The sequence below is a fragment of the Zootoca vivipara genome, chromosome 1, assembly GCF_965207765.1.
Source record: "Zootoca vivipara chromosome 1, rZooViv2.hap1.1, whole genome shotgun sequence".
NCBI classification, from domain to species: Eukaryota; Metazoa; Chordata; class Lepidosauria; order Squamata; family Lacertidae; genus Zootoca; species Zootoca vivipara.
The window spans coordinates 47,723,087-47,749,955 of NC_142582.1; the positions used below are offsets into that span (position 1 = coordinate 47,723,087).

Consider the following 26,869-nt stretch of genomic DNA (forward strand, 5'->3'; position numbering starts at 1 on the left):
ACACCCAACAGTACCTGCAAGTTGTATAGTGGTGCATAGTAGTTACAATAATGAATCTGCAGTGCTAAATACATTAAGGAGTAAGCCCCAGAGTGGTTTAAAGGTAAAGGTACCCCTGATCATTAGGTCCAGTTGTGGACGACTCTGGAGTTGCGACGCACATCTCGCTTCACTGGCCGAGGGAGCAGACGTTTGTCCGCAGGCAGTTTTTCCAGCCAGCATGACTAAGCTGCTTCTGGCAAACCAGAGCAGCGCACGGTAATGCCATTTACCTTCCTGCCGGAGCGGTACCTATTTATCTACTTGCACTCTGTGCTTTCGAACTGCTAGGTTGGGAGGAGCTGGGACTGAACAACAGGAGCTCACCCCCGTTGCAGGGATTTGAACTGCAGACCTTCTGATCGGCAAGCCCTAGGCTCTGTGGGTTAGAGTGTGGTTTACTTCTAGGTAAAACATGCACTGGATTTCCCCAACCCTACCCTGCAGTGTTGTAATAATAATTGAGATGCTGTACATGAAACCTTGTCAGTACATTAAGGATAATTTCCAGCTATGTCAGCTCAACTGAAATCAAGGGAATTGTCCATTAAATTCCACTGGGTCCACTCCAAGCGTGACTTTTTTGGTATCACTCCGAAGCACTATCTAAATGCCAAGTATTAATGCGCTTTTTAGAAAAGACAAAAAACAAAGTGGAAATAAATATTTGTTTTATTAACACTTAGAAGTGCCATTCTCTATAGTCATTCCATAAGCTCATAAGGTTACATCCAGTAAACCTTTGCACCATTACCTTTCCAGAATTAACTTGGAAGAAAAAAAAACTCCAATCTTTCATTGTATTAATTCTTGCAGGTCCTCATGCACAATCATCCTACACGAAGATGTGTACCACCAATATACAAATTTCATAAAACAGAAGTAATTTGGTCAAACACAGAATATAAACATGGCTTCTTTTTATAATCGATAAAAAACCCAAATAAAATAAAAGCCATTTACCAGCAAGAAAATGACAGGTAAATACATAGTTGTTGTTGTTTTAAAAAAATCAAAATGCTTTTATACATTTTGTACAAGCACACTTTTGAGACTATGACAAGGTCAAAATGTGCATGAACATACCACACCATACTAGGCTATTAGTAGGCTCTTTAAAAAAAGGAAAGAGAGAGAGTACCGCTTTTCCTAACTGCTGGTTTTTGATATCCACCAGTGTGCTATTTACCCAACATGAGAATTTTTTGTTGGTACGTCTTAAGAATCATACAAATAATCTTTCAAGCCACGAACTAGGCTGGCAAATTTAAGTATTACTTGGTATTCTGCTAGTACCTTCAACATGCTTTATTTTTTTCCAGTACCAGAAAACAAGGAAAGCGTTAAGATCAAGAGGGAAACATTACATTCAATGTAACAAAAAAGAACAGGCAATAAAAACATCTGACTTTTCTAAGATTGGTTTTGTGTCTCAATTTTCTCAAGCAGCTCTAAATTGAAAGATTGCCTTCAGCTTTTCAGAACAGTATTATTATTCTCTGTATCACAGAAACATTTTTAGCTCTTAAAAGAGAAAAAGAGACCTTACAAGACAAACCATACCGTTATCCAGCCAGAGTGTTTTAATATACAATTCATGTCTAATTTTGGAAATACAAATACATATTGAATGGTTAAAAACAAAAAATAAAATATTTTCTGAACATCAGCCAGCTGAAAATATATTTATCTAGTAAATTATCTCTCAAAGCTTTTATATATTCATCTAACTAAATGCAGTACCCTTAAAAAAACAATTTTTTAAAAAACATGTAGAAATGAAACTGGAATAGGTCTGTGGGAAACAGGACAGACAGTACATAGAAGGCATTTTTATGTACCCTATATTTGGAAAGTTCTTAGACACATTTACCACAATCCAAACTCCGCAGAGGATCTGACACATATTTGAAGCTCTATTAAGCAGTGGCTTCCCTGTTCCTGTTTATGCCACGCTTCTGAGAAGCTGGGTGTGCGCACTCTGCACATCAGGGAAAAAGCATTTGGAATCTGGCTAGCCTTCTAGCCAAATAATGGGCAAGCAATCAGAAATGCACTAGCTGCAAAACAGAGCCAAGTTAACTGTTACATTGAACTCATGGTGTTAGACGGTGATCAACTTGACCATGTTTGACTGGTCAACTGGCAGGTGCCCCAAATAGTATGGAGTGAACTGGGAAGTCCCTATTCACACAGAGTTCAGTATCTGTGTCAAAGCTCTGCAGGTACAACCAAGTTGCTGGATTTGGACTATTGTGGGGGAACTAGTAAGCAAAGCTAATGTCCTGAGTTCCTCAACCAAGGTAAAGCCAGAAGCGGACACGCATTTATACGGAATTTAAAAATCCTCATTCAAGACAGTAGTACATTGCACACATACATAATCCGCATACACTCCATAACAGTTGGTCAGAGTATTAAAACAGTGTACAAATCAAACAATTTCAAAAAATGTGCAAAAGAGTCAACATTGATAGAAAAAAACACCGTTGTCTACATACATTACAAACTGTGCCCAGCATTCAAACAGAGAGTAAAAACATTTACAGAGAAACCAAGGGATTAAATAGAGAATTTGACAGCTGCATAAAAAAATGTACATTAGATCCAAAGGATAGATATACATTATTATTATCATTATTAGCTTTTTTAAAAGCAAAAGTCTACTTTAACCAACATTTCTTCCCCATAACTTACAGTGACATTTTCTAAAGAAAATGGTGCAAGGTACAGGTGGCAGGCTAAGCACGTTGGGGTTGCAATTAATCAAGTTTCCACTTTTGGACAAACATTATCAAGCTTTAAAATTGTGATACTAACAAATAGCAAGCCACATGAAATTTAGACAGATTACATACCCTGTTCCAAAAAGAAAGCACAAACCTTTTATTTTAGGTCATGATTATGTGCCCATGGTGTGTGTGGGTGTGTGGTGGTATTCAAAACTGGGACAATCCTTTTTAAAAACAGAGTTTGTGAGTAGTTCAACCTCTATTAAACTACTCTGTGAATTTGTTCAGTGTCTGATAGCCTAGGATGGGTCTCAGGAGACATCCTTTGCCAACAGGGTTTGAATGTATTACAATCAAATAGCCAGAGAGAATTTCAGTAACCTTTTGTAGTTATTCCTTTCTTATTAAGGAGAGAGGTCAAATCCGTTAAAATATATGTATATTACAATAACCCTTCTTCCTATACAAGACCCCTTTCACCTGACTCCAGCTACTTCCAATAGCATTAGTTTTGTCAAGTACTCTTATTTTAGAAATGCAGAAAAAGTTGGCATACACAAGATAATTCAATAAAATGCTTTTGATGCTAAGTTTCTCAGTAACCAGCAGTTTAGAAATCTCACTTGGATGCATGTCTGACTTACACCGAACCAAGATAGCCAAGGGAGAAGTATTGTTCTGAATTATTTGGAATAAAATGGACTACTTCTCCCGTAAACTCTGCAATGTTCTGGTTTGCTATGGCACAAGAAATACTTTGGCCTATTATACTGACCTAAAGACTCGCCTCCTTCCCTTCAGCTGCAAACTTTGAAGCCACAGAAATACAACTTTTGGTGGTGGTGGTGGTGGTGGTGGAGGGGGAGTACAGAAGTACTTAAATGAAAGGTGAAGATATACATAATCTATCCAAAACTCCAGTGCTAATATGTGGTGATCATAGTTTAAGCAAAGGGCAAATTTTGACACGAAATACATATTTCATTACAAGTATTTATGAAATCTCCATAAAATTCACTCTGCAAAATAAACAAACTAGTGATACTTTATTATGCTGCACGACCTGTTGTCAAGTTTCATCGGATCAGCCAACCATGGCTTTGATCCAGAGAACTACAAGCAGTTTTCCATCCCAGAGCAAGAATCGTCTGCTCAGTTTTCTGTGCCGCAGCTCTCACCAGCCCCCCAAAAGCCAACTTTTGTTGGGGTGGGGCAAGGTTATTGGGAATAGTTCAGGATATGATCTCCCCCTGCTTGATGCAGATTGAAGTACTTTTTTTTTTTTTGCTTAAGCAAGGCACCTTTGGATCCCACATCCGTTGCCCTAGCAATCACTGCATGATTCTATCTGTGCCAAGCCACATTTATAGCATAGGCAAGCTGTATTGCATGCAAGCCTCGATACCATCTTGTACTTGCACCCAGCAGCATTTAAGGATATAATCAAAAGCCGGTGCCTTATTTTAAGAACGAACTTTTCCAAGTTTCCAAGCCCTACTCTTTCAGATTTAGCATGTAGACCTCACAAATCTGCCATGAAAATGGCTGGAGATAGTGTCTTGGGAAATGTCCTGCTTCCTGTGGAGGTTTTTGCATCCATAGCTGCCATCCACATGTACTGCGAAGCAGAGCAATGTTAAAGAATCAGCCTGCGATTCACAATCACTTTTATTTTTCTTTAGCAAGCTGGCCTCTTGTGAAGCAGAGAACTTCTTTATCAGTGAGAATGAGGACACAAGAACAATTCCTAGATTCATTCCATCAAAGCCAATCTGTGTCCTAATTTTACTGCTTAAGGTTCAATCAATTCTTCTAGCATTGTAGTGAGCGACCAAACTTCCGTGGACAGAGAGGTTTTTTGCATGGCAGAGTATTTACATATGAACTCGTTGCTGTATTTAAAGTTCAAATTTGAGGTAGTCGCAATGTTTCCGTTTCTTTCTGTAATTGTAATCTCCAGAATAGAGTGGTTATGCCACATGAATAATTACAACTGACAGATATTCTTCCGCACTGGAGCATTCTACCATAACTGGTACACCATACCCACCGATGATGTCCATCTTCTGTACGCATTCTAGATTCCATTTCTTCTGCTTTAATCGTACAAGCACAGCACATAAAAGGCTCATCAGGCTTGAGGCTGCTATGGGCAGCTTGTCAAACCATTCTATCAGATGATGTAGGTCCACATTATCAAGCTTCTTCCTAGAAGTTCTCATATCAATCTGCTCTTCTGCAGATGCAGGACACAGTGTGAAGGTCAGTGTGGCCACTGCCTTGTGAATGCTGCACCATTTCAGGCGTAGATTTTTCTTGTGACAGATCCCTCCAAGTTTTCATTAGTATTTGCTCTATAGTTTGCCTAAAGGCCAATTCTGGCCAGTTCAATGGATAGCATAAGAATGCTTTTTTCCATTAAGAGATTAAGCCTCCATCATCTACAAAGTAGAATCTAACACATTTAGCATTATTACGTATGTGCTGAGAAGAGATTAAATATGTGGCACTACAATTTAAAAGCCAATTCCAGTTTCCAAAACATTATGCATAAACACACATTTCTTTTTTAAGTAGGAACATTTCTTCCAATGGCTTTCATTTCTGAAAGTTTCAGATGAATTTATGTAAGTATGACCAAATGATCTCTCTCCTAGCTCCTGCATAAAGTCAGATTTTGGATCAGTTGTTATATACACCTCCACCTTTCATTTAAAACCTGTAACATTTTCCCTGAGGTATGGATCACTTTTCAAATTTTGCTGCTGTACTAGAATCTCCTGGCTACGTCAACAGGGCTAAGCCTTTACGTTAACACTGAACACGAGTCAGGCATTGCCCAATTAAGCACTCACTAGCACCTGCAGTTAGTTATCAGGACCTGCACATTTTGCTGCCCTCCCCCATCACCACAAGGACTGATGTACCTTGCAAACCCAGGAGTGAGCCCTTGAAATTCCACAGAAGCTACTAAGCATAACTCTTGTATCACACAGTTTCATTGGCACCCTTAAAAATATTTCTGCTCATACAGCCTCTTGGGTTGCACATGGAAGTTGTTATGTCCAGCAAAGCTTAAAAACTGGACAACAATTAACAGTCTCTAAGCTAGATAAATATCACTTTGGGCTGTGTACAGGAGTAGAAAAGCTTTGGTTTGCAGTGATTTGCAAATGCAGACATGCCAATAATACATAAAAGGAACCAACCAGCAATTAAGTACTGGTGTGCTGGTGGTGGTACCTTTGCTAACTTTAATACCACCGCAAGGACTTACATTCAAGCAAATAAAGTCTGTCCCCAGCCCGCATAGGCATGATATATTCCAAAGATCACATATTTTAAAAAAGAAAAAAAGGAACTATATTGTGAATGCTGACCAGCTCTCTTAAATACCTGCAGCAGTCATCAGACACTGCTGCAAAGATGATTGAAAGGATTGCTAGTGCAACTGACTCATTGATGCAGCATTAAATCTGGACAATGGCAGGAGCAAGGTTTGTCTCACATATATATATTTCAATTTATATGTATCAATAGAAAGAAAATGTTTTCCTTGAAACGGCATCTGAATTGTCTATACAATACTGTCACATGCTTTAAGCCAAGGGTTGGGAACCTGTGATTTTCCAGAGGTCCTATCATCCCCTAACCAGTGGCCATGCTGACTGAGATTAAACAGCTTCCTTCAGAATAAGTACCATCATAGACTATAGAGGGCAGCTGTTAGCATTAACCATGCATTCTGGAACAGAGTGCAAGAGTAAAAGAACAATGTGGTGGTAGAACTTCCTACTTCCCACATAGCTTAAGAATAAAGGACACTGTCAAACCAAATTAAGTGCTATTGATTTCCAGTGGTGAGAGTTAAGCACTTGTTCAACAAGCTTAACATTGTTTGTATTCTGAGTATTTGTATAGAATTTGGCTGGCGGGGGTGGTGGACACTAGGTAGTTAAATCTGAAATTTCTGCAGACTAACAAGTAACTTTTAACAACTGGGAATTTGCCATTTTCTACAGTTCAAAGACTGATCTTGCTGGTCCTGCATCACTTGTCCACTATTGTAATTAATATACAAACAAACAAAATTAAGGCATACAGATAAAGGCACTCTGCTTGATTTTTGTTGTTTGTATAACTAAACAGGTTAAGTTTCATTCTGTGGAGTGTGCATCTGAAAAATGAGTGCAACAAACTACAAAAATGCTTTAGAAATGTAAGGACTTACAATGTAAGGACTTATGTTGCAGATTCAAATTGCTTCCAATAGACCGTACATGATTTTGGTGAAACTTCATTTTTCTTTTATCTTCAACAAATCATGTTAGGGTTGTTTCCTGATTTTCAAAAACTTACTTTAGGTATCAAAAATCTACAGACAATGGCTGGATTCCATGTCAATTTTTGTTCATCCAATTCTTCTCCAAAAGATGACAACTTTCAAGATATACCAAATACAAGAAGTTACGACACTAATGCATTATTGCATTACGCTCATTTCTGACTGGCTAAAATGTGCCATCAGTGTGCCATCTAAATTCTGCTAAAAACAGCAGACCAAAGCCAACTAGCATGGCTGACAAATGAGGCATTGTCGCTGCCAGATTTGCAACTTGTTTGGAGAGATGAATCTTTATTTTGCTGTGACAGTTCTTTCACCAGCTTTTTGTTGTTTCTATTTTCGCCCTAGAATGATCATTTGATCACAGTCTGTTCCCAGACCAATTTCTCATAATTGTCCTTAAGAAACATGAAGAATATTCATGATTTAAAATTTCTCCGCAAATAGCCTATACACGATAGCAGTTGTACGCAAGGTTATTGGCTTCATGGCCTCATTCTCCCTGCATCTTTGGAATTCTAGGAATTAGAATACACACCTAGAAAGGGGGATTTAATGAATTGACAATGTCACTAGTGCATGCGGGAGAGATCAGTGCTTTTCTTCTAAATAAAAGTGTACACTTCTTGTAGATGTTGTTAAAAGGCTCTAAGCAGTTTTGTCAGTGAGACAGCAACCCGCAAAGTAATCATGTAAACAGTCTGCTGTTCCATTTGGCAAAGTCTTAATTGTAAACAAAATGGTACCTTTTGGGCTCCTTAACATCAGAGCCGCTGCCATTCACTAAAATTCCTCACTGCATTTTTTGGTTCGGTGATCTCAGTGACCAATTCATATGATACAAAGGGCTTATATCCAAAACTTGCACTACATTAAGTGCAAAATTGCTAAGGATTAAGAATCAAACACCTTTGATACATTCCCCATGCTGCTTAGGGGGCAAATCACAAGTGTTTTTAATAATAACTAGCAACAATGTTACAAGAACCACTGGGACTCCTATATAAGCATGTGTTTGTGATAGTATTTATGTCGTCTCTTCAAACGAAAATATATTGAATTATTTGGGTAGGTTTGAACAATTTGGGGTAATCAAAATTTAAAAGTGAAATAAACCTTGTGGAGTGTGGAGCTTTATATATATAGAATTGTACATATGGTTGATTTAAATATGTTTTTTATTGTTTATGTTTACCTAATGTATCAGCACCTGGGGGTTTCACTGTTTGTGTTTGGTTGTTGTTGATTTAAAAAATTAATAATAATAATAATAATAATAATAATAATAATAATAATAATGTCATCTAAATGGTATTAAATACAGTAGTTCAGATTTATGAAATCTCCAGAGATAATTATTTCTCTGCAGCGCTTTTACATTGCCATTGTCAAGACAAAATGCAGTACTGGGGGGGGGGGGAGGCACAGAAAGCAGGCACCTTATTCTACTAGGTTCCCCCAAACCCTTGTCTAGCCACAATAAGGAAATGGACCTGCAACTGAGAGAAACAAGCTGTGCACCGCAAGCTGGTGGGTTAATATAGAATCTGAATGCTGCCAAGCTTCAAATAGTTCCCTTTAAAACAATTCAAGAAGAGTTTAAAATTCATATGCTGCAATTCATACATTCTTTTTGAAGTCCATTCTCATACTTTTTGGTAACAGAAGTAACCTTGTTAAAATAGCGCAAACTTTTGAACTGCATGCTTCAGCACAGGTATTCAGAGACCAAAATAAACAGAGATGCAATTTAAACTCTCTAGCCCTCTGTCAAGGCTCTGGTTCTTCAGAACAAAGGAAGTGGGAGGCTGAAACGGCATACTACTTCAGATTATAAAGCAGCTTTAAAACAGATTTTGGGTTACTGTAAGCTGCTCTGTTTAGGAACAAAAAAGGTGTGGGAAAATATGTAGATAGTAAGCAATATAACCAAAACCCATAAGGCTCCCCCCACCCCCATTTAGTAAGATTTAGGTTGCAAAGAACTCTAGAAAAGCAGGACTCATATCTGTGTAGCCTGCTAGTAGCATCTACGGTACTTGTTTTGTCCTAGAGAACTGCACCCATCCAAATTACCAAAAAGCCTAAACTACAAGTAAATTCTATTTGGATTTTATTTGACCTCTGAATGCCTGAAGCTCAAACGATTCTAAAAGTTTACATATTTCCCCCTAAATGACCAGTAAGAGGTATTGTCCTACTTGCTCTATGTTGTACCTACACAACTAATACTCTAATAACAATGTTACCCTTCACATAATCAATGAGTACCATCATACCTGTACACTATAAAGTAATGTTAACATTTTCAGGCCCCTTTTAACTGCTCAAAATTTAGAGTTTCAGAGATTCACATTCTTCCTTCAGGTTCCACAAGCGAGTGGTGTCCTAAGCATTTGTCTAATAGCCAAAAAAGCTGACTTTATTTCCTTCCTCAAGGATTTCTCCTAAGATTATACTGCTACCCACCCTGAACAGTGGGGAAGAAAAGAAAACTGAAACCATCACTACTACTACTCTGCCTCAGACACTAAAAACAACAACTATGGTGGCTGAGCTAAAGATGAACAGGTTAAGGCAGATCCAGACTCCTAAAAGCAAGCCTCAATTCTAGATTTTAACACATTTTTCCATCCTCACATTTTAAGATTAAGTCTTGGTAATTTTCCTAGGTGCTTTTTCAAAAGTTCACTCTTCCACCCTCTCCTCAATCATGGCTTACACACATCTGAGAATTCTAAAGGCAAGAGGTGATACAACAAATCCCAAATGATTAGCAATCCAATAATAAAAAGCACCAAGAGACACTGTTCTTGACACAGCTAAACAGCAAGGGGTAGGCAGCCAGTGACTTTAGCACCAAATTTATATTCTGCAGCTCAAAACAGATATTCAAAGAATCATATTAAAAAGTGTACACTACTGAATGGCACCCGAGCTAGAAACTTCTGTCAGCTGTTAAAAAGTAGGAGGAGATACGATATCCAAGGGGCTGCCACATGGAAGATGGAGCAAGCTTGTTTTCTCTGCTCCAGAGGCTAGGGCTTGAACCAATGGCTACAAGTTACAAGCAACGAGATTCTGACTAAACATCAGGAAAACTTTCTGACAGTAAGAGTGTTCAACAGTGGAACTGACTTCCATAAGAGGCGGTGGAGTCTCTTTCCTTGGAGGTTTTTGAGCTGAGATTGGATGGTCATCTGTCATGTATGATCTAGTTGAGATCCCTGCATTGCAGAGGGTTGGGCTAGAAGATGATCCTTGGAATCCCTTCCAACACTACAATTCTATGACCACTCAGCCAAAAATCAGGTGGATACAGTGGTGCCTCGCTTAACGAATGCCCTGCTTAACGAAATTTCCGCTTAACGAAAGGATTTTTCGAGCAGAGGTTGCCTCGCTAGACGAATTCGTATTATGAAAAATTCGTCTAGCGAATCGCGTTTTCCCATAGGAATGCATTGAAATTCAATTAATGCGTTCCTATGGGCAAAATAAATTTAAAAAAAATTCAATGCATTCCTATGGGATTCGCTAGACGAATTTTTCGTTATAAGACCTGTGGAACAAATTAAATTCGTCTAGCGAGGCACCACTGTACTTTGATGAGAATGGGGGGGGACTCCAATGGCCCAGTCCTATGCGTATTTACTCAAAATTAACTATCGTCTTGTTTAATGGTACTTCTTCTCCAATGAGTGTGTTCAGGATTGCAACCCTAGTTACTGTTTTCTGGAGAGGGGAAGGTTCATTAAATATGCTCCTCAAATCACTGCACTGGAGGAAGACTTTCAGTTCAACATGTCTAGCTGGTGCAGCAACACTTTATAAGAGGTCACTTACAGGCTGCAATGATTGTCTGCTAGATATTAAACAATTATAAACAGTGACAACAGAGTAGAGCAAGGAAGTTTGACAAATATGCTCAACATAGTTTGGTACACTTTGGAGGCTGGGAAGTCAATACTTCCATCTTCGCCTCATCCCACATTCCATTAAAGGACCAAACGATGCACATTTGTAGATGTTTACTTGATTCGCATGTTTTACACAATTTGCATAGTTACAGTTTGATGGGAGTTTAGAAATCTGAACCTTAGGGATTTTCCTACGAGGAACTGGAAAGAGTGTATAAGAAAGATGAGCATACGCCTGTAGGAGAAGACAACAGACAGTGGGCCACAGAGAGGGATCAATACCTATGGTATTGAAGGAAGGTCAATCACTGGAATCACACCCAGACTATTAGACTTCTTTCTTTCTTTTTTGGTAGCAAAAATTGACCATTTCTTTTTTTATTCACAATTAATAGGATTTGCTTATTTAAGAACTAAAGAAATTATTATTCTTAGAAGTCCACTCAGTATGATAGTTTCTACATTAGGTACTATATTTCATAGAAAACTGCAAGAGTCTCTTAGTGTGACCTAGAGTAAATTTTGTTCAATCAACTTTTGACTCCCAAACTTTGAGTGCTCTCATATAGTGCTCTGCATCCTTTAACCATGGCTAAAGGATCAGATATTACCTCTAAGCCTCTTGTGCCCCTGCTCCCAACCGTAAATTTCCCTTGCTGGCTTTAACCACTTACAACTGCAAACAAGAGTTAGGGCTTGCAACTCTTATTTCTAACCTGTGGCTAAAGTATTGGGAGCATTATATACATGCACGCAACGTATCACATGCATAGCATTACATTGTTCCAGATCTGATTGCTGTTGAGACTTTTTTTAGCTTATTAATGGAAGATAGTGTCACAGACTATGCACTGTCCATGTAATATCTGCACACCTGCAGTATGTTTGGTTTGCCAAGGATGCTTCCATACAGGCTGCGCTGAATTTCCCTAGGAAACGTTTAATAGCAGCATTAAGAAACATCACCTCTGGAAAACAGACACTGTGGCACTGGAAACTAGAATTTTTTCCTTTCAGGAGCTTTCCCCAATTTCTTGAAGGGACAGAAAGTATTAAAACATTCTAAAGGGGTTTCTTTTCCTTTCAAGACTATATTCAGGTGTCCAAATATGAATGGGATAATAATGTCAAATCTGAAATTATTTTAATTACTAACAGTCAGATAAGGTATAAAATGTACTTTAGAAAAAGGACAGTAAAAATGGTACCTCATTCTTTGTGCCTCCATCAGGGTCAGCGTGCTGGAACTTAATTATATCATTGCAATGCACATGGAAACATCCATATCTATTTCTACTCAGCTTGCTTTCTCTTTTTGCTTAAAAAGAGGAGGGATCATCTATACTCCATATCAAAAACCTGGAAAGCCAATTTCTGCAGGCTCACCATGATGCAAATTCTGCAAATACTATTTGATTATTAAATCAAATGTACTTAAGACAAAGACTTCTGTTTAGCATCAACATATATGGTAATGGCTTAATTTTGACACTGATACCTATTCAAGTACAGTACTTTAAAATTTCATCATAAGCATGTTAATAAAGGAAGGAAGGAAGGAAGGAAGGAAGAAGAAAGACTGGGTCTCATTAAGTATTTTATGCAACAGACAGGCCAGTTGGGACAGCATGAAGGATGCAGAACAGAAAATTATCAAGAGAGAAACTAGCCTTCACCCTGACCACCAGGGGTCCCATCCAGCACAACCCATTGCGGATCTTAGCAGATTAAGTAAATTAACTTGTGGCACGGTATGTGAAGCTTGTTCTTCAACTCTAAAGGTTTATGGATCTACAGTGATCTGTTTATCTACGATTCCTGGTCTAGAACATTCACACATCAGAACTACTTGACTCAAAAGACTCTTGAACTACTTCAGCTAGGGAACCCTCCTGTATATTCTTTTAAAATTATAAATATACATTTGGTTGCAGGCGGTGCACTAGTCAGATTTCTTTTCCAGAATACACCTTGGTCGGCAGTTTGAGTTTGCAGCTTTTAAACCTGTTTCCAATACTGTGGATGAGCCTCATGTCAAAGCTGAAACACAACCAAAACCTCCCAGGGCATCTATCTACATATTACAAAGAACAATTGGACACATTTTCCTTTTCTATATCTGCTAACAACAAGTATATTTTTCCTGCATCCTGAGATAATCAGTAGTGCTAGGAAAAAAAACCTTAACACACAATTCCTGGCAGTCCAAATAACTTGCCTTCCCCCCTTAAATAAGGAATGAATATGTACTAAAGTGCTTTATGCGAACCACATCAGTACATTACCAAAACCAAAAGATCTTAAGTCCTAAATGGGGAACAAAATCTGCAGTGTAAATATGCAGAGATTAACAATCTATATGAAATAAAGAATCAAGAGAAACAACTTCTCCCTTGTCTTTTCTCAACCTTGTGTAAAAAAAAGTGCAGTCAGAAAATAAATGCAGTAGGTGACAGCTGGGTTGAAGCAGGCCATCAGTGATAATGTGCAAACGTGTGTCTTAGCAGTTCATCTGCGGATGGTCGCAATTTGGCCTCAATAAATATTCGCTTCAGAAAATCCCGACCGTGGTCCGAGACATGAGGTGGCAGCTGGGGATTGGTTGGCTGTGTGGCAATTTTAAAGATGGCAGCCATTGCTTCAAACTCTGCCCAAGGTGGTTTCTCCGTGAGCATTTCTACCACAGTACAGCCTACACTCCTGTAACAGTCAAGAATGAAAAGCAAGTTAAAGTCACATAAACTAATAAGTTTCTCTACTATCTGCAGGAGTAAGCAGACGGAGATATCTAAAGAGCACAACTTACATTCAGTTCAAAAGACTGCATTTCTTTCACATGTAGTAGTAGTGTGTATTATGCCAATAACATAATAATTTTGTTGCTAGATCTAATGGTCAATCTATCAATAACTTAATTACCCAACAGCACCACAAAGGGTTTGTACACTTGTAGGCACATACCTAAAAACCATAGGCCAGCAAAAGTGTTTTGTGTTACAATTAAATTAATGATTTATCTCTAAAATGGTGGGAGACTGAAATTGTATTGAAGAAAATTAGAAGATGAAGTTTGGAGCTACATTAATTCAATATTTAAAGTTGCCCCTCAATTTTAGAACCCGATCCCGAACCTTAACTCTAACACCTAACCCCTAACCCTAACCCTTAACCATTAACCCTAAACCTTAAACCCAGAGGGTTTCCTCTGAATTATCAGACTGAGCCAGACAACTCTCCCAACTGTCACTCACAGGGACTTCAGGAGAGAGCCACATTCCCCTTGTCAAGAAAAAGCATTTTCAAAAACAAACAGCATTTTCAAAACAAACAACTGCATTTTTATTGTGGAAAGGTTTTGATGCTTATTATTGTAATAATCTTATGCAAATGCTTTGTGAGATACTTCTGAAAAGTGACATAAAATACCTTGGAAAGCAAGGAAATAGCTGCAATCACTGCAAGAAAACAAGAACTTATAAATCGGCTGCCTTCTTACAAAGAAAACTCACACACAGCAGTCTTTGAAGCTAGAATAACCTATTAGAAGCACATCCTCAATTCTCCTTTCAGAAACATAATCCAAACTAAATGCAAGTAATGCCTACAATGGGCCCATGGGATGGTGACTTGAGATAAGGCCTTCTCAGCTGCATCCTGGGACTCCCTTTCAGAAGAGTGCATTTGTTTATCACACTGATGACACTTGGCTGTAAACTGAAGACACTTTTGCTTGCCCAAGCTTTTAGGACATGAACCTTGTCTGGCGATTCAGCAGTTCTTTATTACTGCTTATTTTTTTCTGTATCATAGAGAATTTCAGATGTTTTAAGCATTGTAACTATTATCATGTTGTATAAGTGCCTGGGCTCCTGCAGGACAAAGGGCAGGCTAATAATAATAATAATAATAATAATAATAATAATAATAATAATAAATGTCAGAGTGAAGAGTTAAAACCAAGCTTTCTCCATAATATACTAGTGTTTTTTTTATATAAAAAAATCTGGAATACATTTGTTTGTAGGGAAGAATACTGTATTAAGTTATCTGAGACCCCACCTGTAACATGAAGTAGTCTAGACCCAAGCCATACCAGAGCATCAATTCCAAAAATGGGAGCCTGTAAGCTGTATCAAAGAGGCAATGGATCATCCCAGACTCCTCCAAAGATCATTTTCTCACATGTATTACCTAAATTCTTTCACAGATCTGTACACAACCGACCAGTCATATTGCCCTGCTTACTAATGCCATGTCATTATGCCACTTCCTTCATAACTTTATAATCCAGATTTGTGAACAGTGTGTCCTAAGTAGATGAAAATACACACACACACACACACACACACACACACACACGTATGTGCGTGTCAAGCATACCATTTAATGTTAAGGAACTTGTACAACTGATTTTCATTGGAACAGCATAGACATACCAGATATCTGCTTTCCTCCCATACCCTTCTCCACTAATGACTTCTGGACTCATCCAGTATGGCGTTCCTGTGGCAGACTTCATACCTGTACCAGACAAGCAAATTGTTTGAAGCCGCTTGCTGGCACCAAAATCACCCAGCTTAACATTCCCTGCAGAGTCTCTGAGAATATTTGCACCTGAAAAACACAGAGAGATAAGGTTTGGTGTATATCTGGTAGCAAGCTAACTTTACAGAAGACTTATAGTAGCAGAATATTACATGAAATTACATGTACATCTGCTCAACGTAGAATTCAATGTTTGATTCAGTGGCCCTTTTATACAAGTGTACATTTCTGTACACAGATCACTTCCTGGAAAATGATCCAGGATGTCTTGGTATTTCACCCACGTAAGTAGGCCAGGGTAGGGGAGACAGGATGAGGAAGTAGAAATAAAATTACTATCGTTTTCCTTGTAAAACTATGATGAGATGTGTCAAGAGGTGTGTGAGCCTGGGGTACTTGCCATGCTGTTTTCCCTGGGCTTTGGAATTGTATACAGCTGTTTTGAGAATTTGGTGCAGTGTACATGTCAGGACTATGAGCCAGACTCAAACTGCAACTAAGCCATGCACTCCCTCATTGGTGATCTAAGGCAAGCTGCTATTCTTTCAGCAATATGGGGATAAAACTGGCATACGAGGAACATTTTACACATTAGCAGTATATGAGAAGCTCTTTAGGCACGGAGAAAAGCACTGTGCAAACACTAAATATTGCCAAACTTTGTGGTTGGAATTCCAAATACAGTGGTACCTCGGGTTACAAACATTTCAGGTTAAAAACTCTGCTAACCCGGAAGTAGTTGCTCCGGGTTGCAAACTTTGCCCCAGGATGAGAAAAGAAATCGCGCGGCAGCAGGCGGCCCCATTAGCGAACGCGCGCCTCGGGTTAAGAACGGACCTCCAGAACGAATTAAGTTTGTAACCCGAGGTACCACTGTACTGGAAAAGCATTCACAATGAATAAATGGAAAAGATTCACCTATTGGTACCATGACACGAGTTGTTTAATGTTCTGACTGCTTTGGAGATGTTTTGAGAATTTTTTGACAAAGCAATATGAATGAAAGAGTCTGTTAGAATTTTCTAGCCATCTTGCTTGAAATGATGTCTTAACTTGAAACGCTATAAACTACCAACAGATATATTTATATTTTAATTGCAAGAATGCAAGAAGAACCTTGAATAAAACATTGTCTTGTTTTCATCATAAAGATTTGGCTCATATTTAGTTAATAGTTGTTATTTTTTCTAACCACATTACTTATCTACCTTCAACAATTCTCCCATTCTTACCTTTAATATCTCTATGTACAATCATGTTACTGTGCAAATAATGAACTCCTTCCAAAATCTGCCGGGTGTATTTCCGAGTCACATTCTCCGTGAGTGCGCCATATGCCTTCAACTGATCTTTAATTGAGCCCTAGAGACAAAGGAAGAATAAGAATACTGTAGCACCTGTTTCAAAAGTAGAATCACTCTTGCATGAAAAATGGCTGCATTTTAAAATGTTTGTAGAAGCAATCCTCTAAGAACCCTTCCCCTATCTGGCCTTAACTCTAACTAGCTGACATTAACTTACTATCTATATCCAGATCTCTGGCTTACCCCAGGCATATATTCCATAAATATAGAGAGTGTTCTTTCGGGAGGGTCCCTCAAGCAGCCATAATACTGAACAATTCTCTCATGTAGAAGGTTTTTCAGAAGCTGAATCTCACATTCAAGTGCATTTACCTCCTGGAACGCAAGAGCACAGGATTAGCCTTAACAGAATCTGACAAGCAGGTTTGATTCAAACAACAATAAATGCATCATTTAACTTGCACTTGGAACTGAAGACTTCCAAAGGCCACATTGGGGCTCATCCTCTAGCTCACTATTAGAAACCCATGAACTTGGGAAATTAGCAAATCCACCACCCCCAACTATTAAATAAGAGTGGCTAAATTGGATAGTACTTATTATTTTATCTAGTACACCACATAAAATTACATTACAATTTTCTTATATAAAGACTGGACTTTTTCGAGTCCCTTTGAAATGAACTTGAGCAATGTAAGAGTCCTTATTCTGTTATTTTCACTGCACAGTGGACTGGGTTTCAACCTCTTCTTAATGTCCACATTTTATAGCAGCCAAAATAAAACTACAGGAAATTTTCAGAATATTATTGACTGATGATTGATTGCATTCAAAGCCTACCTATTTTTCTACATGGTGCTCAAGGTGGATTATACATGGTTCTCATTCAATCCCCACAACAACCCTACGAGGTAGGGAAAGACAGTGACTGGCCCAAGGCCACACCCAGTGAGCTTCATGACTGGGTGGGGATTCGAACCCTAGACTCCCAGGTCCTAGTCCAGCACCCTAACGACTATGCCTCACTGGCTCTGGAAGTAGTTGGGTAACAGATACATGAGGCACCTCTCCATATATGAAGCTACCTGGACACTGCATTCCTAGTCCTGTTCTGCCTCCTTCAAGGAATATGCAGAGGGAGGCAACACAGAAACAGGCCTTTGCAGTGGTGGCTGCCTATTTCTGGAATACTCTCCCCAAGGAAGTAAGCCTGGTGCCATCATTGTTTGCTTGTAGGTGTCAGGCTAAAGCGTTTGCGCTCATACATTGGGAAAAAGAATTAGTCCCCCGTCCCCCCCCCCCGTTCATCCAGTTACTGAGGTAAGTAGGATTTGTCCTACTATTACACATATTACTGGATGAGCATGTTCAGGTTTTTTAAAATTGTTTTATACTGAGTTTTAATGTATTTTATGCTGTAAATTGCTTTGGGACACTCCTCTGTGTGAAAAGTGGTTAACAACAACCCACCAACCAACCAACCCACCCACCAACCAAAACCAGTACTCTTACCTTGCTGGTCTCCGGGCTGTCAGGATCAAACTGAACTTGCTTAACAGCTAGCTCACGTCCTGTATCTGCATCATAGCACAGATAAACTCTGCCAAATGCACCCTGCCCCAGGAGTTTACCTAGTCTCCAATTAGTTGGAGCTCTTGGGGCTGAAAACAGAATATTAAAAAAAAAATATCAATTTCTATTACTCAAAGAAAAAGGATCAGAAGATCAAAGCTTCAAGGAATGTTTCAGCAAGGATTTATACATACACACATTGCATTTTGCAACATAAGCATTTAAAGAGAATCTTTAAGACAACAATCTGTAGTAATGATCAAGAATGCAAGTCACAAACCACTCTTGCATTCCTCACTTTAATGCAACTAAATTAACTTAAAATAAAAAGTGGCAGTTTATATGGCAGAAAAATCATTAAGCTATTAATATTATTTATTAAAAGTAAATGTGCATCAATAAATATTCCCTGATCAGTTTGCAACATAGCATGTTGTAAAAATGCTTAACATTTTCCATCTGTCAAAAACTCAAAGAAAATACTCATTAAGCACAGCAGTGTGACTAATATGCAGACTGCTGATGTCTCCTGAAAACTTATCCATGCATCTAAGGATAGAACATTAGTTAATAGTTAAGTAACTATTTAGTTTCAGTCCGTACCAGATACCTTTTCAGTCCAAAGTATCTCATACAAAAGATTACTTTGGACTGAGGAGGCACCTAGTACAGACCGAAACTAAATAGTTGCTTATGATAGCAATGTACTCAATTAGGGCAACAAACCATTACAATTGCTCAGTCACATACAACTTAGTAACTTTACCCTGTCAGGTGTGAGGAAAGTTTTTTGTTAAATATGACACAGTTTTTGTGAGGGACAATGTATTGAAACATTTCCTCCTAATGCCAATGGTGTATCTCTTTAGAATTACCAATTTATCCACAAAAGTGCTAGAAGCGAGTAATGCAAGATACCTGTGTGTATTTGATATTCTCTAGGGAGATGTCTATGCCAGCTGTTCTTCCAGAGAAATAGGCACATGCAATATATAGGGCCCTCTGCAGGCATTCAGTAGGAATGCAGAAAGGGACAAGCAGGAATACACCGGCTGAGCTCCATTTTCTCAGTGTCACTGTGCATGTCAGGCACAAACTCCAGCTGATGCATCATCAGGGTGAGTCTGAAGGGGGCTGCTTTATTTGCACGTGGGTTTTCCAGCAAGGGGACAGTCCTGGGGGCTCTACCCATGAGCACCACTGGCAGCTGCTTTACAAGAGACAGGAGGCTTATATGAAAGTCATTCTTGTCCCGCTTTTCTGTAGGTGTAAACTGCTAACATGCAGATAGCAGCACAGGAACTCACCGGGACAGAGAGACTCAAAGTAATTGAAAAGAAAAATAGGAACGCAGGCAGTCCAGTAGAGATTGGGGAAAGTACATGCAAACTTTAAAATAATAGCAAAAGAAATTATTTGAGACAATCATCAGACAAGCAAAAAAAATGAAGATCCGAAAAGCTGCCTTGTTCAGCTCGACACAAATGTTGCCATGGCTGGTCTTAGTACAGGGTGGATGGAGTGACCACTCCAGGTGCCATAGGCCATTCTCCTGAGGCATTTCCAAATGAGAACAAGAGGGCCATGTTCAAGCCAAGCAGGTTCAATCCACTGACAATGTCAAGCACTGACACTTTGGGGGTGTTAATAACCAGTGCATATAGGGATAGAGAACAGAATGAGCTAAGCTTGGGTTCACCCCAAATCAGACATCACCACCTCTAAGAGAGTATCCAGAGTATCCTCTATGCGATGGCACAAAATTGTGTACAGTCCAGCACTTCTATGGGGTAGAAAATCTGTCAAGCATTTGGGGTACCTTATTCATTTCCACTCACACTGGCCGTTATTAGCATGGAGGAACCATACTGGATTGTCTTATGCTGAAACAAAGTGTTGGCCCAGATGCCAGAAGATTATGACAGCGACTGCCATCAACGGATTTTACTGATGATTTGGCAAAGGAAATTTACAAACTAAGTTCTAGAGCTTTTTGTTTTTCAAGATTTGGTGTTAATAGGTTTTAAAAACAAATTTACAAAAAGGGGACCCATTTGACCCCAAAGATTCCAAAATATTACACTGTCAAGTGACTATTACTTTCCAGTCATTTCTAGCAACTGGGAATGGAAAAAGAAATCTGTTTTCTATCGCGCTATATATTTTGGCATGGAGTTGATGTTGTTTTACTAGTCTGATTGTTCTCTCAAAAACAATTCCTTTTGCAATCATTTTAAAGTTACCTTATTTTTACTGGACTTGTCTGTCACATGGCATTATATGCAGCTTTTTTCCTTACAGCGGCTAGGCGGACTGATATCCATGACTGTCAAAGTAGGATTGTCTATGTCACTTCCTCTTCTTCGCATCCGCCCATCTTCATATTCTGGAGTGAAAACACTGCTCCCACTGCTTGTACTCAATGAGTGATCAGTTGGGCTGAAGCTAACTGGGGATCGTAAGCTGTTTCCTTGGGTTCTCCTAGCTCGTGGAAAAGTTTTACGGCCTGCAGAAATGAAGAAAGAAACCTACAATACAGGACCATGAAACATTATTTCCATTTGTACATTACACTGGAAGCAAAGGATAGTAACTGAATGCTGGATAGACTAGAGCCACGCTTTTCTACCTCAATGGCAATCACAAATGAACAGAGCATGCTACCTCTAGATTAAAAAAGAAAGAAAGAAAAGTGCATAAGATGAATTAGGAATAAGGAAATACCTTCCAAAGGAAACGGATCTAGCACCATCTCTTGGAAGATTGTACACATTCAGCAGACTCGGATCCAACTCTTAACACAACTTTTTCTGTGTGGAAGGAGGAACTTAACTTGGGGAAAGACCACAGCTCAGTGGCAGGCGGTCCCAGATTCAATCTCTGATGGCATGTTCAGGAAAATGTCTCCTATCTAAAACCCTGGTGAGTCCCTGCCTGTCAGTAGGCAAGTGTTTCTCAGCCAGTGGGTTCCAACCTGCATGTGGGGCACAAGGCTTGTACAAGTTGGCCAAGGGCGTTATAAGCAAGCCCAAAATAATTACAGTGGTACCTCTAGTTACAAACTTAATTCATTATGGAGCTCCGTTCTTAACCTGAAACTGTTCTTAACTAGAGGTGTGCTTTCGCTAATGGGGCCTCTTGCTGCTGCTGCACTGCCGGCACACAATTTCTGTTCTCATCCTGGGGCAAAGTTCTCAACTTGAGGTAACTCTTCCAGGTTAGCAGAGTTTGCAACCTGAAGCGTTTGTAACCTGATGCGGTTGTCTACTGTACTGCTTGTAATCCTTCACTGGTAGGATAAATACTTCTTACAACTTTTATTATAATACCGTGGTGACACTTGTAACTGAACATGGGAAAGAGTAAATTTTACATTATAGCACTTGCAAACTGCCTTCTGGTGGCTCAAAAGTGTTACGGAATTTTTTGCCTGGATACCTCAAGTAACGGTTATAAAACTGGCAAACTTGTAGTTAAAATGCATGAGGACCTAAGGTCCTAAATTCATGTGATAATAAATCAATGGGCACCATACCAAGTCAATTTTGACTTGTGGGTTGCCATATCAAAAAAGATTTGGAACCACTGGGGTAAACATCCCTGCACTAGATGGACCAAAGGACTGACTTGGTATAAGACAGCATCCTACGCTCTTCTGTGACAACGAGGAAATAGATCTCCCCTCACAAGACACTTCTGCCAGATGAAGGCAGTTGTCACCCATTCCTTCCCCTTGCAGCCCCCTGAAAAGCTGTTCCGAAGGGTTGAGGGCCACTGCAGAACAGAACTTGGGGTGGTGCTGGGGGAAAAATTGCAAATACTGCCTTCCCCTCTCTCCCTTCTTTCCTCCAGGGCAAGACTCCACAGGATCTCAGCCCTTTCTGCAAAAAGAGAACTTCTTTTGTGGAAAGGCAACGGTGGCTTGAAAAATATAGTACAATGCAGTAAAATATAGTACACTCTTACCTTTATTAAAACTAATTGTAATTGTAATGAGATTCAGATACGTTAATGCCCATGGGCAACAAGAAACAATGGAAAATTTCCCAAGGTTATTTAAACAGCAGAGTTTAAGTTGTCGGCAAGAAACACGACTTAGCTGCCTGTCTGTAATATTTGTATTTGTTATGCTGGAAGACAATGGAAGCTAACTTGGAAATAAATTCTACCTAATTCAAAGGAGTTTACAAATGTGCACATTAATATGAAAGTAGCCAAGTTCTAGAGAATCTGCTTTGTATGCAGAAGGACATCATTATCAATCCCTGGCATCTTCACGCAAGGCTGAGAGACAGCCTAGTCTGAAACCCTGAAACCCTGAGCTAGCTGCACCAGGGTTTGACTTGGTGCAAGGGAGCTTCCTATGTTCCTAAAGCAGCAATCATACATTTCGGTTCCTTTCCCCCCCTTTCAAACAGCCTCTAGGCCATTCAGAAAACTCATGAAAATTAATTATGTTCCTAAATCCATCACACACTGTTATGGCTGCATACAGATAAAGAATTAAGGAACATTTCAAACTTGGAAAGGAGACCAGCCAAGAAATACCATTTTGTATTGCAGAGCACACACAACTGAAGATTAAAATTGCCTCCCTTCTGGATAGGAAAGTGCATTATGGTTTTTTTTGGGGGGGGAGAAGCTTTCACAAAAGTGTTAAGGGGCCCACAAACTTACCATCATTGTAGTCTTGATGGTGGTATGAAATATGATACCTTCGAGGGTAAGTTCCACCTTTGCCAAACTTCTCAAATATAGGAAGATCATAATCTAAAGGGGGGGGGGGGAGAAACTAAGTTACTGTTCTCAATTAGGCTATTTTGGGTTTGGATGAAAAAGTTATGTGAGTTAGTCAAATGATCAACTAAAATAATCAAGGGGACAAAGTAATTCCCCTATAAGGAAAGGCTGCATTATTTGGAGCTTTTTGGTTTAGAGAAAAGACGAGTAGGAGGTAACACAACAGAAGTTTGTAAAATTATGCATGACATAGAGAAAATGGACAGAACAAAGTTTTTCTCCTGATATCATAGCACAAGGACATCAAACAAAGCTGAATGTTGAAAGATCCAGGACAGATAAAAGAAAGTACTTCTTCACACAGCACAGAGTTAACCTATGGAACTCACTCCCACAGGATGGCCACCAACATGGATGGTTTTAAAAGAGGCTTAGACAAATTCATAGAAGTTAAGGCTATTAATAGTTATTACCCATGATAGCTATGCTCTGCCTCCACTGGTGTATTTGCAGCTTAGAAGCACATGCTTCATCTCCGTTGATATACTGATTTACTAGCGTTTCAAAAAAAATAGTAAACATTTTTGTATGAACATACGGTTGTTTCTACTTTTCATACTTTTGTCATTGTTACGACAGCCTCAAAGACAAATAAAACATTATTAGGTTAAACTTTATGCATACATCCAGACATACACTGAAGTTACAGTAGAAGATTTTGTAAGGATAGCATCGGAAACTGTACACATTTGTTTTACCTACCAGAAAACTCTTGATGATTATCTGGATAGCTCTGGGCTCTTGGCATCCGAGACTTGGGGTAGCTGTCCCTACAAGTAGAAACATTGAACTATTACATCCTTGTGTAAAGCACTACCTGAATTCTGTTACCTCGTTGTTTTAAAGATCACAGCAGAAAGAAGTGCAGATTATGTGGTTCTTACCCATCTAAAGGACTGTCAAGCGAAGGGCAGCTTCCTGAGCCAGAGTTTTCAGGACTGCTCAGTGATAACGGATCCAGCATCTGGAAACAAAAGTACAAGAAAGTTTGAAGAACTATCACTACAAGGGTGTAACATACATAGGCAACATGCAACAAGCTAGGGAAACACAGACTATGGTTGCCCAGGCTCCGCTAACATTCTGGATTGCTTACTGTAACACATTATACATAGTGCTATCTTTGAAGATGTCTCAGAAACTTCTGCTAGTAACCCAGTAGCTGTATTATGAGCCAAGTAGATACTAGCCAAGTACAAATTTGGAGACTGGGAACACCTTAATCCCGTGTTTAAGGAGATACACTGGCTACCAGTTCATTTCTGGGCATAATTAAGTGTTGGCATTAGAGATGAGCACATTTTCTCAAGCTCACCTCAGATTTATTGGTAAATTATCAGAGATATTCAGGGGATGGGAGTGAGAAAACTCCCATTCAATTTTTCTGAATAAATCTGATAATTCAGAAAAATGTCCCTGTGCAAATCCTCACCAACCCACATGGCTCCCTGAAACCCTCCCAAAACACATATTCCCCCATTCACTTACCTTGCAAGCAGTAAAAACAGCAGCATCAGGGGCATGAAGGAAGAAAAGAAGGGGGGAGGTTTTTCCTTCCCTTTCTGCCACTTGCCACACTGCTTAGCTAAGCCTGAAGGATCGTATCATATATAGTTGTACCAAGAGTTGCCTGTGAGAGAGCTGCATCTCCCCTGGCCATTACACCATAGACTACTGTTAGCCGTTAGGTCAGGATAACAAAGAAGGTAACAAAGGATCTTAAACAGGATAAACCTTAATGCAGTAGCCCCTTTTAAAGGAAATGCAGCAGCCCCTTAATGCAGTAGCTCCTAAAGGGAAAATGAAAGAAAACACTCACCTGATCCATGCTCTCTGGAATGAACTCGCCCTCACTGTTTATACTGGTGAATGAGCCATTCCGGGCCACCTGGTGCAGCTCATCTGGAATGTATCCTGGAGGGGGAGAGCTTCTGTCGCGACTATAATAACCTGTTGGTATTTAAAAATATGTGAGTAAATTATAATAATTCTTTTACCAGCAAAAATCATCTACTTACAGGATTTTACTATCAAAGCATGTGTCATTTATTTGAACATCCACAGATTTGACTATCTCTTGGTGGGAAGATACATTCAAAGGGGTGGGATTCAATGTCGCACTTAAGTGATTGTTCTGTCAGCACAAGTATTTTGGCTTGCCAGACGGAATGATTTCCTCTATCCTCTGCCTGCTGCTGTTCTGGGGGTTCTCTTGACCCTCCTGACCAGGATTTGGGGAGGGAATGGGGGCTACAGAGGGAGAAGAGGGGTGCAAAAGTCACATTGCGCTAGCAGGACTCAATGCACTGGTCTCCTCTCTCTCACCCACACACAGGTGCTTACCTTTTTATTACATTTCTATCTCCAAATTTTATCTCAATTTAAATCTCACAACAATTCTGTGAAGTATATTAGACTGCAAACATGTGCTGATTATGGAGAAAGCTAGAGAGTTCCAGAAAAACATCTGCTTCTGCTTCATTGGCTATGCAAAAGCCTTTGACTGTGTCGACCACAGCAAACTATGGCAAGTTCTTAAAAAATGGGAGTGCCTGATCATCTCATCTGTCTCCTGAGAAATCTCTATGTGGGACAAGAAGCTACAGTTAGAACTGGATATGGAACAACTGATTGGTTCAAAATTGGGAAAGGAGTACGACAAGGTTGTATATTGTCTCCCTGCTTATTTAACTTATATGCAGAATTCGTCATGCGAAAGGCTGGACAAGATAAATCCCAAGCCGGAATTAAGATTGCCGGAAGAAATATCAACAACCTCAGATATGCAGATGACACAACCTTGATGGCAGAAAGTGAGGAGGAATTAAAGAACCTTTTAATGAGGGTGAAAGAGGAGAGCGCAAAATATGGTCTGAAGCTCAACATCAAAAAAACCAAGATCATGGCCACTGGTCCCATCACCTCCTGGCAAATAGAAGGGGAAGAAATGGAGGCAGTGAGAGATTTTACTTTCTTGGGCTCCTTGATCACTGCAGATGGTGACAGCAGTCACGAAATTAAAAGACGCCTGCTTCTTGGGAGAAAAGCAATGACAAACCTAGACAGCATCTTAAAAAGCAGAGACATCACCTTGCCGACAAAGGTCCGTATAGTTAAAGCTATGGTTTTCCCAGTAGTGATGTATGGAAGTGAGAGCTGGACCATAAAGAAGGCTGATCGCCGAAGAATTGATGCTTTTGAATTATGGTGCTGGAGGAGACTCTTGAGAGTCCCATGGACTGCAAGAAGATCAAACCTATCTATTCTGAAGGAAATCAGCCCTGAGTGCTCACTGGAAGGACAGATCGTGAAGCTGAGGCTCCAATACTTTGGACACCTCATGAGAAGAGAAGACTCCCTGGAAAAGACCCTGATGTTGGGAAAGATTGAGGGCACAAGGAGAAGGGGACGACAGAGGACGAGATGGTTGGACAGTGTTCTCGAAGCTACGAACATGAGTTTGACCAAACTGCGGGAGGCAGTGCAAGACAGGAGTGCCTGGCGTGCTATGGTCCATGGGGTCACGAAGAGTCGGACATGACTAAACGACTAAACAACAACAACAACATATTAGACTGAGAGATATTGATTCCCTCCACTCACCACCCAAACAAC

General features: G+C 39.6%; 1 protein-coding gene across 1 annotated transcript in view; it reads right to left on the bottom strand.

Annotated features, from left to right (window-relative positions):
* Positions 1 to 8,759: 8,759 nt before the first annotated feature.
* The window catches only part of MAP3K2 (mitogen-activated protein kinase kinase kinase 2), a 31,588-nt gene continuing 13,478 nt past the window's right edge, over positions 8,760 to 26,869 (bottom strand). The window contains exons 8-17 of the mRNA XM_035128290.3: positions 25,074 to 25,204; positions 24,139 to 24,218; positions 23,957 to 24,024; positions 23,132 to 23,224; positions 20,754 to 20,960; positions 18,395 to 18,543; positions 17,126 to 17,257; positions 16,811 to 16,940; positions 15,470 to 15,647; positions 8,760 to 13,733 (exon numbers count right to left, since the gene is read on the bottom strand). Of these exons, the coding sequence (XP_034984181.1) occupies positions 13,508 to 13,733; positions 15,470 to 15,647; positions 16,811 to 16,940; positions 17,126 to 17,257; positions 18,395 to 18,543; positions 20,754 to 20,960; positions 23,132 to 23,224; positions 23,957 to 24,024; positions 24,139 to 24,218; positions 25,074 to 25,204 (1,394 nt within the window). The 3' untranslated portion in view covers positions 8,760 to 13,507. The remainder of the gene's footprint in view (positions 13,734 to 15,469; positions 15,648 to 16,810; positions 16,941 to 17,125; positions 17,258 to 18,394; positions 18,544 to 20,753; positions 20,961 to 23,131; positions 23,225 to 23,956; positions 24,025 to 24,138; positions 24,219 to 25,073; positions 25,205 to 26,869) is intronic.